Source organism: Sus scrofa, chromosome X (assembly GCF_054392235.1).
Source record: "Sus scrofa isolate SSC_HxYL_T2T_F1_AM1 chromosome X, Sscrofa_HxYL_maternal_Yorkshire_Landrace_v2.0, whole genome shotgun sequence".
In the NCBI taxonomy this organism is placed as follows: Eukaryota; Metazoa; Chordata; class Mammalia; order Artiodactyla; family Suidae; genus Sus; species Sus scrofa.
This window is the reverse complement of record NC_139401.1, coordinates 13,907,094-13,922,121: the sequence shown is the minus strand read 5'-3', so window position 1 is coordinate 13,922,121 and position 15,028 is coordinate 13,907,094. Positions and strand designations below refer to the sequence as shown.

General features: G+C 46.7%; 1 protein-coding gene across 8 annotated transcripts in view; it reads right to left on the bottom strand.

Annotated features, from left to right (window-relative positions):
* Positions 1-15,028, bottom strand: part of EGFL6 (EGF like domain multiple 6) — a 261,136-nt gene that overhangs the window by 17,217 nt on the left and 228,891 nt on the right. For all 8 annotated transcript variants that reach the window (XR_014835699.1, XM_085008529.1, XM_085008530.1 and 5 more), the window contains 3 exons: positions 11,916-12,035; positions 8,219-8,353; positions 6,036-6,158 (listed from right to left, as the gene is read on the bottom strand). Coding sequence is in view for 7 of the 8 variants with exons in the window: in XM_085008529.1 (XP_084864655.1) it covers positions 6,036-6,158; positions 8,219-8,353; positions 11,916-12,035 (378 nt within the window). In the remaining variant the exon portion in view is untranslated. The remainder of the gene's footprint in view (positions 1-6,035; positions 6,159-8,218; positions 8,354-11,915; positions 12,036-15,028) is intronic.

The window sequence follows — 15,028 nt, the reverse complement described above, 5'->3', positions numbered from 1 at the left end:
ACGTCTCTAACCAGCCACTTCGTCCACAACTTCCACCTCCTGGAACATCCTCCCTTTAGAGATCGCTATGATGTGAGAACATCTCTCCCGGGAGCAACGTGACCCTGACCATCAGGTACCTGTGCTGAGCTCACCAGGTGCTCTCCCTGCACCTGGCGGGAGAAACACTCCTGTCATCGGAGCTACGGACACGGGCCTGGACGGAGGGCCTTAACCGTGGATGAGGGATGTACCCTGAGACACAGGGATGGGGAAGGGGCTAGGAGAGCAGAAACGACTGTGCTGGGCAGGGGCCTAGGAGAGGCATCCACCCTAGACGAGCAGCCACGGGTCCTGGACACACAGCCCTGGAGCCCGGTCTCCTGGGTATGACTCCCAAGTCCCCAGACCTTCTAATCCTACGTTCTCAAGCTGATACTTAACTGCTCTTTGCCTTTATTTATTTATTTATTTATTTATTTATTTATGCTTTTTAGGGCCCCACCCACAGCATATGGAGGTTCCCAGGCTCGGGGTCAAGCTGGAGCTGCAGCTGCTGGCCTACACCACAGTCACCACAACGCCAGATCTGAGCGATGTCTGCGACCTACACCTCATGGCAACGCCAGATCCTTAACCCACTGAGCGAGGCCAGGGATCGAACCTGCAACCTCAGGGTTCCTAGTCCAATTCGTTTCTGCTGCGCCATGACGGGAACTCCTGTCTCCCCATTTATAAAGCTGGGATCAGAAGAGGGTTTTTGCGAGGTTTAAATGAGCCAATACGTGTCACTTATGAAGATCAGTGCCTGACATATATTTGGCCTGTGTTTGCTGTTACTTTGAGAATTCATCACTAGAATGTGGGAAATCTTTTACTGAGTTTAAAAAATCTTTTCCAGGCCGTACCTCCCGACTTGAAAGAAAAAACATCAGAATGGCCTGCTCGAAGCCACGCCTGTGTTCTTCAATATGCTCTCTACGAACTGAATTCCTAATGACTACAGCCCGTTTCCAACGATGAGAGAAGCTGCTCTCCAGTGGGAACAAGAGCCGAATTTTGGGAAAGAAGCCACTGCCACCATTACTCTTACTAATGGAGCAATGACTGCATTCTGGGCTGGAGCTAAGCCCTTTAGGTAGACGTTTATTTATTGTGTATGGATTATTTCATGTCATCCTCGAAAAATATTAAGGGCCAGATACTATTACTAGATTTTGCCTACACGGAAACAGACGCTGAAAGGTTAAAGAGTTGGTCTGCAGTCCGCCGGTAGTAGGCCAGGGAGCCAGGAATCCAGCCAAAGTAATTTGATTCCAGGAGCCATGTGTCTGGTGACTAAATGACATAGTATCCTTTCCTAAACTGACTGCTGCTACCCAGGTCGGGGAATATCAAAGTCTTTTGCTGCTGCTGGTGGTGGTTTTCAATTTTATGGGGCATATGGATGTTCCTAGGCCAGGGATTGAATCCAAGCCACGGCTGCAACCTATGCTACAGATGTGGCAACGCTGGATGGTTTAACTCACTGCACCGGGCTGGGGATGGAATCCGCACTTCCACAGCAACCCAAGTCACTGCAGTTGGATTCTTAACCCAGTGCACCACGGTGGGAACTCCAATATCAAAGTTTTAATTTCTTTACTATAGGTGCTGTCCAATTAAGACCAAACTACCTCACAGTGTATTATTAATACTTATTATATTACAACAGTAAAAACACACACATCAATATTTAGGCAGCTTCATCCTGTGGGTACAGATGGTGCATAAGGATAATTGACTAACTCCTCTTCTGTAACCGTGTAGAGACGGGACTCTTCCCAGTCTCATAACAAAAGGTTGATTATGAACTCGTAATAAAAGTTGCTATATTATTATATAACAGCAATTCACGTGGCTACAAATATATTTTACAACATAACATTTTCTAATGCTGGATGCTAACTGGATATGATTCTCTCATTTGTGTATGACTTTTCTTGGCCCATAAGGGTGGATTTTTTAGCCATCCTTCAAGTCATATATGTTAAGACTTTAAGATCAACTTTCAAAAGAGATATGGCTATTGATTTCACAGAGACGCAATCGAAACAGAATGGAAAGGACTGGGTAACTGATACAGTGAATGACCCCGAGACTGTTTTCTCTTGTAAATAAAACTTCCGGCAAAAGACTAAGAAGTGATTCTGTTGCAGAAGGGATATAACAAAATGAATGATTTTCAGATTCTCAAAGAAAACACTCTGATGAATCTGAGGTTTCAAAGAATCAAGAAAATTTTGCTTTACACAACAAATGCTTTGAATTGGATGGTTTAAAAAAACCATTAAGTTTTCTTGACATAAGAAATGTTTGGAATGATGTGGGATTTATAATTTCTTTCTTTCTTTTTTTGTCTTTTTAGGGCTGCACCTGTGGAATATGAAGGTTCCCAGGCTAGGGGTCTGATCGGAGCTGTAGCCACAGCAACGTGGGATCTGAGCCTCGTCTGTGACCTACACCACAGCTCACGGCAACGTTGGATCCTTGACCTACTGAGCGAGGCCAGGGATCGAACCTGCAACCTCAGGGTTCCTAAGTCGGATTCGTTTCCATTGCGCCCCGACAGCAACTCCCGGGATCTATAACTTTGAAACAATGGGCTACAACATAGGAAATGCAGGCTGCAAACAGCTACCATTTGCATGCATAAAGATGGTATCTTCAGGGAGTTCCCTGGTGGCTCAGTGCTGTCACTGCTGTCTTGTGGGCCTGATCCCTGGCCTGGGAACTTCCATGTGCTGCAGGTGTGCCCCCCCAAAAGCCAGGGCTTTCATGTGTACATAGATAACACACAGTGGTTTCAACAGGGACCAAATGATCAAAAAGGAAGAGGAGCCCAGGTTTCCTCTGACCAGTTCTTCCTCATCACTTTGATTCTTTGGCCTGGGGGCAGGGGTGGGTATACGGAGATGAGTTACCCACTTACTGAAACAAGCGTTTTCCTGACGGATCTTTTTTTTTTTTTTTTTTCCTATGCAGAGCATTTTTTGCATTGACCTTTACAGGATTTCATAGTAAAGGGTACTTAGCTCTTAACGAATATGATTGAAATTGTGCCAATAACAGTCCCAAGCAGAGCTGACTTCATTGACCATCGACTATGCGCCCAGCTGAACGAAGCTCCCTACTTATATTATCTCATTCAAATCTCACAATGAACCTCTGAGAGGGGTACTGGGTGCAATGTGGGGCTCCCCGAGGGGAGCCTGAGACAAGGCTTTGGGTACTGGTGGTTTACTGGGGAGGTGCTTCCAGGAGGCAGAAGGTGGGCGAGACAGACAGGAAGGGAGAAAAGCCCCAAAAGGTGCCTCAGTGGGCAGGTAATCACTGTGGGTAACAGGTGCAAAGTCCTGTTGGGACACCTGGGAACCAACACAGATCCCAACTCAGAAATGTCCCACTGCGTGCGGGGGAGGCTGGGGGATTTATGCACAGACTTCTGGCCCCCATGGCCTGAGGGCTGTCCCTAAGAGTGAGAACTTGGGGTTGAACCTACAGGGGTCTGGGAAACCTCGAGAGAAAGCTGCAGAGAGAGTCCACAGCACTGGGGCTCAGGGGACACACGGATCATGCACCTGCCTCAGTGAAGTCAGGGAGCACCAAGGAACGGCGGTCTGGCCCACAACAAGCGACGACCCACCCGCCCCTAAGCCAGGTCTACCGTGAGCCACATTTTGCTAAGGAGGAAACTGAGCTTAGAGGTTAAGCCACTTGCTAATGGTCACAGCCAGTATGGGGCACAGCTCAGAGTGCAGGTGAGGCCTGCTCAGCTCCTGAGCCAGAGCTGGTGACCGTTACACCACACAGCCTGAGACAAGCAAGGCTGCAAGGGACATCTGCAAACTTGGAGGCGTGAAGGAAGCCTTGACCACTGATCCTATATGGAAAGCTGATTTGTTCCAGTTCCTCCCTGAGGGTCTCTCAAGATGACAGCACCTTTCCCCCACCCCACCCATGCACAGCCCTGCACCGGCAGCCCATCTCTTTCTTAGAATCAAATTTCTGGACATATGGGCACATCTACACAGAGGGACAGAACTGCAGCATCGAGCTGCCGGAGTAGCCACTGAATCCCATCCAGCCAAAGGCAGGAATCCATACCCAAACCCTGGGGTTTCCTACTCCACTCTTAGATACCTGGGGTGCATTTTTCTTATGGCCACACCCACGGCATATGGAGGTTCCCAGGCTAGGGGTGAAAGTGGAGCTTCAGCTGCTGGCCTACACCACAGGCACGACAACACCAGATCTGAGCCACGTCTGTGACCTACACCATAGCTCATGGCAATGCCAGATCCTTAACCCACTGAGTGAGGCCAGGGCTCGAACCCGCATCCTCATGGATACTAGTCAGGTTCTTAACCCACTGAGCCACAACAGGAACTCCATCCCTAGTTGGGATCCTTCAACCTGCTGTGCCGGGCTGGGGATTGAACCCATGCCTCCACAGAGGCCTGAGCCGCTGCAGTCAGATTCCTAACTCAGTGGGTCATGGCAGGAACTCCCTGGTGTGCATTTTTAAGAGAGAACACAGCCCTACCCATTGGCGTTGGTTGGCTTTGGGAAGCCATTTTTCTTTGCCTTCCTTAAAATATTTACTAGCACAATTCGTGCTTTCCCACACTGTTTTCTTCTTCCAGGCTAAATTCTGCCCAGATCTTTGGGCAGGTCCTCATGGAATGTGATTTCCAGGCTCATTTTCTTTGCCTGTATTCTTTCAAACATCCTCTCGCCCAGCGCCATCTGCCCCAGCCCGCTGGGGGATGAGGAACCTTTGATGGGTATGATGCTCAGTGTCTGTCCTGGCGCAGACCATTCATTTTTGTCATCAGGGAGGGGCCGCTCTGCTGAGCCACCGAGAGCATCAGACAGATGGGGGCATGGGATGTGATACAGGTCAAAGGACAACCTGCAGCTGTATTTGTTGGAACTTGTGGGAACTCCGCTAAGGGTCTAGGAGAATTGGGTCAGGGCAGTCAATAAACCTTAGCACGTGATGGGCCAGTGCTAAAAGGCACATGTTCAGAGGATAACCTGGGTGACTAAAAACAGCGGGACACTACTGGCCAGGGGAGTGGCAGCACTGCAATTGCTGCTGCCTTGTCTGGGTCGACATTCCAGGCGCTCAGCATCATTTCTAGTTTGCTTCTCTTTCGGGACACATAGCGGGATTGTATGTATTTTTGTCCCTGCTTCCAAAGTGAATTAAATAAGAGCTGGGGTGTGACTGTCCATGCTTCTTTCCCTACCGTGACAAACCCTAAGGCCTCGGATTGACACCATGGTACCATAAGATGGTGGGGTCTCGGTCAGCCTGGGTCCCTGAGTGACTCCATGGGGAAGAAACGCCCTGACAACTCTCTCCGGATAGAGCATGAGAAGGAGACTGTGATTGTTGCTATAGCTGTTAAGAGCAGTGACATTTTCTTATTGTACCTTTGGTTTATCAATTTCAGAGTTTGCCACCTAAGCATGAAGGAATTCACCAGCCAGAATACCAGGACTCTTTGCTATATACCAAAAAAAGTGAAAAGAGGCTTGAGGATGATGATAAAATGACATCAGTGCCATCATACTTTGAGTCAGTTGTGCATTCTGGAAAAAATCCTGATGCACAGAAAAACCTCCTGTGATTCTAAGCCACTGACATTTCAGGACTGCTTGTTACTGCACCGTAACCTAGCCTACCCTGACCAATACACCTGCTCAGTGTCATTTGTGCTCCAATCTTATTTTCAGTATTTGAAAGTATGTTGCGACCAGAAAAATCTCCAGCACCCTGGTTTACTTTAAGTGTCATACTTACAACGTGCGTGAGAATTGGAGATGTGGTCTGGTTAGCTGAGAAGACAAGTCTGAGGCAGAGTTAAGTTTCTAAACACTGTACGTGTGCACCTCCCCACCCCCATGACGCCAGACACACAGAGTGGGAGGGAGAAAGAAGGGAGGAAGGAGACGTGGAGAGAAGGCTTTATGGGAATAGCTCAGACACCACGGCCAAGTGTACTTACCAGAACACTGAAGTCCACTGCCTTTATATCCCTGCTTGCACTTACACTTGAAGGATCCTAGGATATTGAGGCAAGTGGCATGGAGGCTGCACGTGTGGGTATTCGCAGCGCATTCATTGACATCTAAAAATGTGAACAGTCCCGTGAACACAGTGCCTTGTGGTAAGAGCACTTGCTGAAAGACTACCCCTTGAACTTGAGCAGCCCAGGGCCAACCACTCCACATGGCCAGCAAACCCTGTGTGGCCTGGGAACTGAGAGGCACTGAAGACTCCCGGTGCCTTGGCCCAGAGTCCTGGCTTTGCCTGCCACCCAGGATGTAGGGGCCAGGTACCTCTTGCCTCCCCCACAGCGACCTCATCTCCTGCTTATCAATATGACTGACCTCTCATAAGATGTTCAGCTTTTATGTCTTAAACGTTTTCACTGGTCTAACTAAGAACTCAATAATAATATCAGAAATTAAACTCTATGCATGGAAGGGCTGGGAACTCCTAAGCAATAAGGAACAAGATGGGCTTGGAACCACTGACGTCAGCTGAAAAAGTGGAGCATTTTTTTCCTAGACTGCCAGGAGCAGGGTCAGGCTGGTCTGAGCTCGCCTGCTGGCTTTACACTAGGGAAGTTTGCCAGATTCCACCCAGACAAGAGCTTTCCTGGCCTTCATTGGCACCCCACTTTCTGTCTATACTTATCACAGGCACACAAAGCAGACTATTATTTTTTTATAGATGATTTACAATGTTCTGCCAATTTCTGCTGTACAGCAAAGTGACCCAGCTATACATATATACACATTCTTTTTCTCACATTATCCTGCATCATGTTCCAAGTGACTGGATATAGTTCCCTGTACTATACATTGCTTATCCATTCCAAATGCAATAGTTTGCATCTACTAACCCCAGACTCCTAGGCCCTCCCCAACCCCACCGCCCCCACCTGCAAATGCAAGTCTGTCTTCCACGTCCGTGATCTGTTTCTGTATTGTTTTTGACTGAGCCACAGGGGGACTCAAGTGCTCATCTTAATCACTTTGCAAATTGCCAAGATTTGTTTCCTCTGGAAGCTCTCCACATGGATTCTCACCCTGTCCTGTGGGTCCCTCCCTTTAGGTGTCGGGAAACGGGCTCCTACTCAGTGACATGGCCTGGCTGGGTGACAGAGCTGGAGGGGTCTGCAGCAGCGCCTACGCTCCCAGCTCACGAGAAATGTGGATTTTATGAGCTGGTCTCAGATGGCCTTTGTGTTTGAGGGAAGATGTAAGATGGTTCAAAACCCAGGAACCAAGTGCTGTCCCAGCATGATTACATAGGACACATCCTGGGCAGCTCTAGTGGAGGGTTGAGAGAAATCCTGCCTTTTCCCCACTGTTAGCTTTCCACGTCATGCACACATGTTTGTCGCATGCATGCTATGTAAACAGGAACAGGAGTTCCCTGGTGGCTCAGGAAAGGCTGGTTCATACATTTTTCTAAAGCCACTCATGATAGAAACTTATGAACAGACCACTGAGATCAAGGGTCTATTTTTTAGGGCCACACCACGGCATATGGAAGTTCCCAGGCCAGGGGTCGAATTGGAGCTGCAGCTGCCAGCCTACATCACAGCCATAGCCACTCCAGATCCAAGCTGTGTCTGCAACTTAACACCACAGCTCACTGCAACGCCAGATCCTTAACCCACTAAGTGAGGTCAGAGATCGAACCCACGTCCTCATGGATACTAGTTGGGTTTGTTTTTGCTGAGCCACCATGGGAACTCCCTGAGATCAAGGTTAAACAGGCCTTGTTACCCTTCCTTTTATCACATATAAATATGCTTCATTGTTCCCGTTTTTAGCTATACCTGGAGACAGAACCAAAAGTATAAACAAAACAAAACCAAAAGAATTTTTTAAAAACTCACAAACATCACCTCAAGCTATCTGCCTCTGTAATAGAGCTATAGAGACTCAAGCGCTTACTTTACATCTTTACTTAACTGGCTTCATGTACTTTAAGTCATCAGAGTTCCCTAAATGCCAGAAACTTAAACAAATCCTGAATTTTGCTGTGTTGTTAAGCTGGTCAGTACAGCAGATGGTCCGACTAACAGACTGAGCTGGTGTCAAAACATCTGGAGAGAACGCCTACAGGTTTGATGAGGAGAAGAAAAACATACGAGGTGCCACCAGTTCTTACCTACACAGTCATATCGGCCACGGATATATTTCAGTTCAAAACCAACATGACATTTGCAGTAGTAGCTTCCAAAAGTGTTCACGCATCTTCGATTGTAGGGGCAGACGGCTTTATCAGAGGTACATTCATCAATGTCTAGGATGGAGAAGCAGGAGGTTGTCAGGGAAAGCAAGAAAACACTCTCCCCCTCACCAAACACTCACGTGCACACGCCCACAGCACGCACATGCACGCGCAGCTCCTTCCTTGGAAAACTCGGATTCTTCTGGGACCAACATATCTCCCCAGAAGTGTTCTAGATCCTCCAGGCACACACGTGGCCCTTCACTTGACGGACCTCTATCCCTCTCTATGTCTTGTTTTAGAGGCCTTATCTCCCTGCAAAGGCACTACTTACATGCCCATTTTCTCCCTTGCAAGGCCTGGCTTTTTCTGGGGCAGGGAGCCTACAGCTGGTACTTGGGACATATACCTTACACTTTGCTGACCAAATTAATATTTTTCCAGCTATGCATATTGTATGGCAAACTCAATACACACACATGTATTTATTTATTTATTTTCTAGGGCCGCACCCACGGCATATGGAGGTTCCCAGGCTTGGGGTCCAATCGGAGCTGTAGCTGCCAGCCTACGCCACAGCCACAGCCACGCCAGATCCGAGCTGAGTCTGCGACCTACACCATGGCTCATGGCAACGCCGGATCCTCAACCCACTCAGCGAGGCCAGGGATGGAACCTGCATCCTCACAGAGACAACTCTGGGTCCTTAGCCCACTGAGCAAGGCCAGGGATCAAACCCGCAACCTCCTGGTTACTAGTTGGATTTGTTCCTGCTGCACCACAATGGGAACTCCAAATACACACACATTTAAATTTTGCATTTCACAAAAGAATCATTTCATTAGCAAGCTCCCCTCAATCCTGCCATATTGTCCCAAATCACAGAAATGTGGTTTCCTAAGAATGTACTTATACATAAATTATGGGTCAAGTGTAATGATGTAAGGCTGCAATTTCAGCAGACACGAGACTTCTTTCTTTTTCTACCACGGAGAGTCAAGCCACAGAGGGGCTGCCAGCATTGCTGACCAAACCATTCACACTCAGGTTTTGCCTTAAATCTCAGACGTCAAATGGAATAGATGTCGTTCTGGAACTATGGCTAAATGATGCAACTTGGTGCTGGACTGACCAAAATTATTCTGCAGGGGTCACTTTCATGGACATCATCTCTCCTTTCTAATAAAAATGGTACACAGTAAGTCAAAGAGGTGGGCAAAAATTTGGATTCAGTCTGGTCACGAATGAGCCTTGTTATACAAATCTGATTTTTACTGACGAGTACTAAAGCCTGTGAATCGAATTAAATCTTTCACTACTCTCAAAGAGGAGAGCCGAATTTTTAATTTACATAGATTGTTTAAACAGTGTTTAAATGATTTCGGATCTATTTGGCTGAGCTTTCTGAAGGTGGTTTATCAACTTACATACCTTTAGAATAAACACCAACCACCTCCATTGAAAAGTATTTCTTTCGCAGTACAGAAGGAGAATATTAAGTCACACTATTTGCTTATTTAAATCAAAAACGATTAAGAACTCCAACATTGTTTGATTGGACATCCCGTTTTGAGGCTATGTGCTCACCTGCTCTAAAAAGTATGCATATTTAGTGCAGTACAGTTAAATATAGTACTATGAGCATACACAATTTGGTAGTTGAAGCAAAATATGCAGGGTAAATATTATTAAGTTAAAATAACTTTTATCACTATAATTCAAAAAGATACATGCATCTCTATGTTTACAGCAGCACTATTTACTATAGGCAAGACATGGAAACAACCTAAAGGTCCATTGACAGAGGAGTGGATCAAGAAGATGTGGTGGAGTTCCCGTCGTGGCGCAGTGGTTAACGAATCCGACTAGGAACCATGAGGTTGCGGGTTCGGTCCCTGCCCTTGCTCAGTGGGTTAACGATCTGGCCTTGCCATGAGCTGTGGTGTAGGTTGCAGACACGGCTCGGATCCCGAGTTGCTGTGGCTCTGGCGTAGGCCGGTGGCTACAGCTCCGATTTGACCTCTAACCTGGGAATCTCCATATGCCGTGGGAGCGGCCCAAGAAATAGCAACAACAACAACAACAACAACAAAAGACAAAAAAAAAAAAAAAAAAAAAAAGAAGATGTGGTACACACATGCAATGAAATACTACTCAGCCATCAAAAAGAATGAAATAATACCATTTTTGGTAACATGGATGGACCTAGAGATTATCATACTAAGTGAAGTCAGAAAGAGAAAGACAAAAACCATGTGACATCACTTACATGTGGAATCTAAAATGACACAAATGAACCTATCTACAAAACAGAAAGAGAATCACAGACAGACAGAGAGCACACTTGCGGTTGCTAAGGAGGAGGGAGGCATGCGGGGTTGGGGGGGATTAAGAGTTTGGGATTAGCAGATGCAAACTAGTATATATAGGATGGATAAATGATGGATAAATGATAAGGTCCTACTGTATAGTACTATATTCGGTATCTTATGATACATCATAATGGAAAAGAATATGAAAAAGAACATATATATAAGTGAATCACTTTGCTATACAGCAGAAATTCACACAACATTGTAAATCGCTACACTTCAATAAAGTAACCTTTTTTTCTTTTTACAGCTGCACTCCCTGCATATGGATGTTCCTAGGCCAGGGGATGAACTGGAGCTGCAACTGTGGCCTATGTCCCAGCCACAGCAACAATGGTTCCAAGCCACTTTTGTGACCTATCCCACAGCTTGTGGCAATGCCACATCCTTAATCCACTGAGCTAGGCCAGGGATCAGACCCGTATCCTCATGGAGACTATGTCAGGTCTGTAACCCACAATGGGAACTTCATTAAAACAAGTTTTTTTTTTTTTTTAAAAACTTGAGCCACAGTGGGAACTCCAATAAAATAAGTTTAAAAAAATTACTTTTCATCTTTTTCCTCTATGGCACTGGGTGATTCAAAAACAATAGAGAGAGTTCCTGCTGTGGCGCAATGAGATCAGTGGTGTCTCTGGAGCAATGAGAATGCAGATTCGATCCCCAGCCAGGAACACTGGGTTAAGGATCTGGCCTTCCACTGCTGTGGCACAGGTCATTAACTACAGCTTGGATCTGATCCCTGGCCCAAAACTCCATATGCTGTGGAGTGGTCAAAAAAAAAAAAAAAAAAAAAGAAGAAGGGAGTTCCCATTGTGGCACAGTGGTTACTGAATCCGACTAGGAACCATGAGGTTGAGGGTTCGATCCCTGGCCTTGCTCAGTGGGTTAAGGATCCGGCATTGCCGTGAGCTGTGGTGTAGGTTGCAGACGCAGCTCGGATCCCGAGTTTCTGTGGCTCTGGCGTAGGCCAGTGGCTACAGCTCCAATTCGACTCCTAGCCTGGGAACCTCCATATGCTGCAGGAGTGTCCCTAGAAAAGGCAAAAAGACCAAAAAAAAAAAAATAGAGAAGTGCTCTTTCTAGCATCACAAAGTGTGTCTAAAGCATAGGGAGGTAAAAAGTCTGAGAAATGGACATAATATCTGTCATTTTAGGAGCTTTCAATGTCTAGTCAACAAGCAGGTTGCAATGAAGGAAAACGGAGGAATTCGGTAAAGGGAGAGTCGGGGTTGGAGAGGAGGCGATTCGGGCCGCTCTACCTATACAAGCTCTTCCGTTTGGGGCCAGGCGGAGGCCCGGGGATGGACACAGACAGCGCGGCCCTGCCTCCGTATCTTCACAGCCGTACTGGCAGCTGGTCACGGCGCATGTCCGAGAGTCTGCAAAAGGAGGCATGGGTTAGCCTTTCCTGGAGGCTCCTGGGAAGAGGTGATTAATAAGTGCTTGCTGACCGAGAAACAACCTCTGACCTCTAGAAGGTTACATGTAACACACGGAGTGGTATCAGAGGATCAGCTTCATTCTCTGAGTCCCATGTGGCGAGAGAGCCAAACGGAACCGAGGCAGGGGTGGTGTCTTGGTGGCCCCACTGGTTTGTTGTGTGGGCCAGTGCATTGCACTGGACTGTCTTCAGGTAGAGCATGTACCCCTCAGTTACCAAAAGATGGCATCTCTCCTCCTGTATAAGCTCCCATCACGTCTTTAGGTCACCTCGCTGTTCTCTACTAGTGGCTGAAATGCAACCCCTGATGCAGACGATCAATCTGAATAATGCAGATTCTCGCCATCTCTCCATTCCTGTCTAGCCTCAGTGAGAGTCACTTGAGCCACAAAGCCTTGTATTTTAGGTGCCTGATCAGTTGTCTTAAAGCCATTCCTATCACTGAGGCTGTAAAGCCAGTTACCTGTCTTTTTCCCAGTTTCCCCTGCAGCAACAAAGAGTGACCATATGACTCAGCCATGGTCAAAGAGATATTAAGATAAGTACGCTGGAGGGAAAGGAGCTTCTGAGAAAGATGCTGCTGCATGATAAAAGGGACAGGCATAAAGAGACTTGTGTTCCTTGGCATCACTCCTTTCCCCTTCCTCTTGCCTTCCTTCAATATGGATGTGATATCTGGAGCTGGGGCAGCCGTCTTGTGACCATGAGGCCACAAACATACAAATGAAGTCAGCACCTACTTGGAGGATGTCAGAGACCAAGTCTTTGCTGACCTGTTTTACAAGTGCTTGCCTCCAGCTTTTTTAAGTAAATGAGATAATTTAGTTGGCTATTTCTGTCATTCATTGCTAAATAGATCTCACAAGAATGCATGTTCTTAGCAGGGGTCCAGTGTGTATGGATCATAAATGTCTGAAACAGAGGAGCAGGGTAAATATACTCTTTATCCACCTGTATCCAAAACATGCAATCACCCAGCTGGACCAAAAAGACTGCAAGGGGCCAGCTGAAATGAAATCAGCCTCCAGGAGAAAGGCTCAGGTCTACCTGGATACTGTGAGCTATAAACAGGGAGGCAGAGGCAACTCTTACACATATACAGAAACAGATAAAGAGGGTATAGGAACGGATACATGGGCCATGGTAATGTAACAAACAATCACAGATGAGTATATTTCTAGTTTATTCTTTCTCTCTCTCTCTCTCTCTTTCTTTTTTTTTTTGGGGGGGGGGGCTACACCTGAGGCTTGCGGAAGTTCCCGGGCTAGGAATCGAAACTTTGCCACAGCAGTGACCTGAGCAGTGACAATGCTGGATCATTAACCCGCTGAGCCACAAGAGAACTTCTACTCTTTTTGTCTTCAGTTGTCTTCTTTTAAAATTACTCTTCAAAATTCACCTCATTCTATCTTTCATTTGGGGCACTAATTAGGATTTCATGGAATGTTTCAGAAACAGCCAGTAGCATATACCTTTTAAAAAAACGTTAAGCGATTCCTATAAAAGCCTGGAAAGTCGTTACCATGGGGCTGAGGGGTGGGGAGGGGAAGATTCTGGCGAAGTTCTATTTGCTAGTGGTTACATGGGCGCTGGCTTAGAAGAATCCATGAAGCTGCCTAATTGCTTCTGGGGGTTGCTGTTTAGTTTATAACAAGCATTTTTTTAAAGACTCTTTGAATGCCTGCTTTATCTCTTAAGCATGCTTGCTAATGGGGAATCTAGGCGACTAGTGGTGATGGGGCCCTTTGCCCAGGCGGGGAAGCATGAGGACAAGCTGGTGTCGGGGGTGGGTGCAGGAAGCTGAGCTAGAGCCCAGATTTTACAAGTGATGGAGCGCCGGGATGGGCTGGGGAGTCCGTGAGACTCTGCAACTATGGGAAGCTGGCAGAAGGCACAGGCTCTGGGATTGCGGGGGGCTGCAGGGCAGAGGAAAGAGAGATGGGGAGGGAGGAGGGGACCGAGAGAAGCAGGGAGGATGGGTTTGCTTTTCAGCTGCAACATAAAACCTGAAAAGCCTTGCTTCTCACTAAATGAATGGACAGAGACACTTACGCTCCCACAGGACACGGGTTCTCTTTATCGGAGATGGAGACAGGCTTTTCTTTTCAGGAATGTGAATGAGAATGTATTTCCAACAAGAGTCACTGATCTTTGGGTGTGGGGCAAGGGGCGTGAGAAAGGTAGTTGGTGGGAAGAACTGATGTCCCCAAATGGAATCTAAATGTATCACCTTTCTTAAAAAAATATGCTTATTTTATTCAGTGTGCTTATTTTCATGCAGAAACCCAATACATCCTTGCATAGACAGAGACATATAATTTATTTTTCTCCCCAGTCTTTTTATTTAAAAAGTGGCCACAGGGAACTCGACTCAGGATCTTGTAATAAACCATAATGGAAAAGAATATGAAGAAGAATGCATATATGTTGTAAATGACGCACTTTGTTGTACAGCAGAAATTAACATAGCATTGTAAATCAAATATACTTCAATAAAAGAAATTTAAAAAAGAAAAAAAAATAAGTGGCCACAGGAGTTCCTGCTGTGGCACAGTGCATTAAGAATCCAACTGCAGTGACTGGGGTTGCTGTGGAGACAGGGGTTCAATCGCCAACGAGGCGCATTGGGTTAAAGGATCTTGCGTCACCGTAGCTGTGACGTAGGTCGCAGCGGTAGCACGGATTTGATCCCTGGCCTGGGAATTTCCATCTGCTGCAGGTGCAGCCATAAAAAAGAAAAAAAAATAGTGGCCAGAATAAGAAAATCCATAGAGACATAGAGCAGATTAGTAATTATCAGGGCCTGGGGGGTGGGGGAAGAAGACTGAGGAGTGACTGCTAATGGGGACGGGGTTTCCTTTTGGGGGGATGAAAATGGTCTAGGCCAGACAGTGGTGATAGGTGGTACAGCACCGTGAATGTATGAAATGC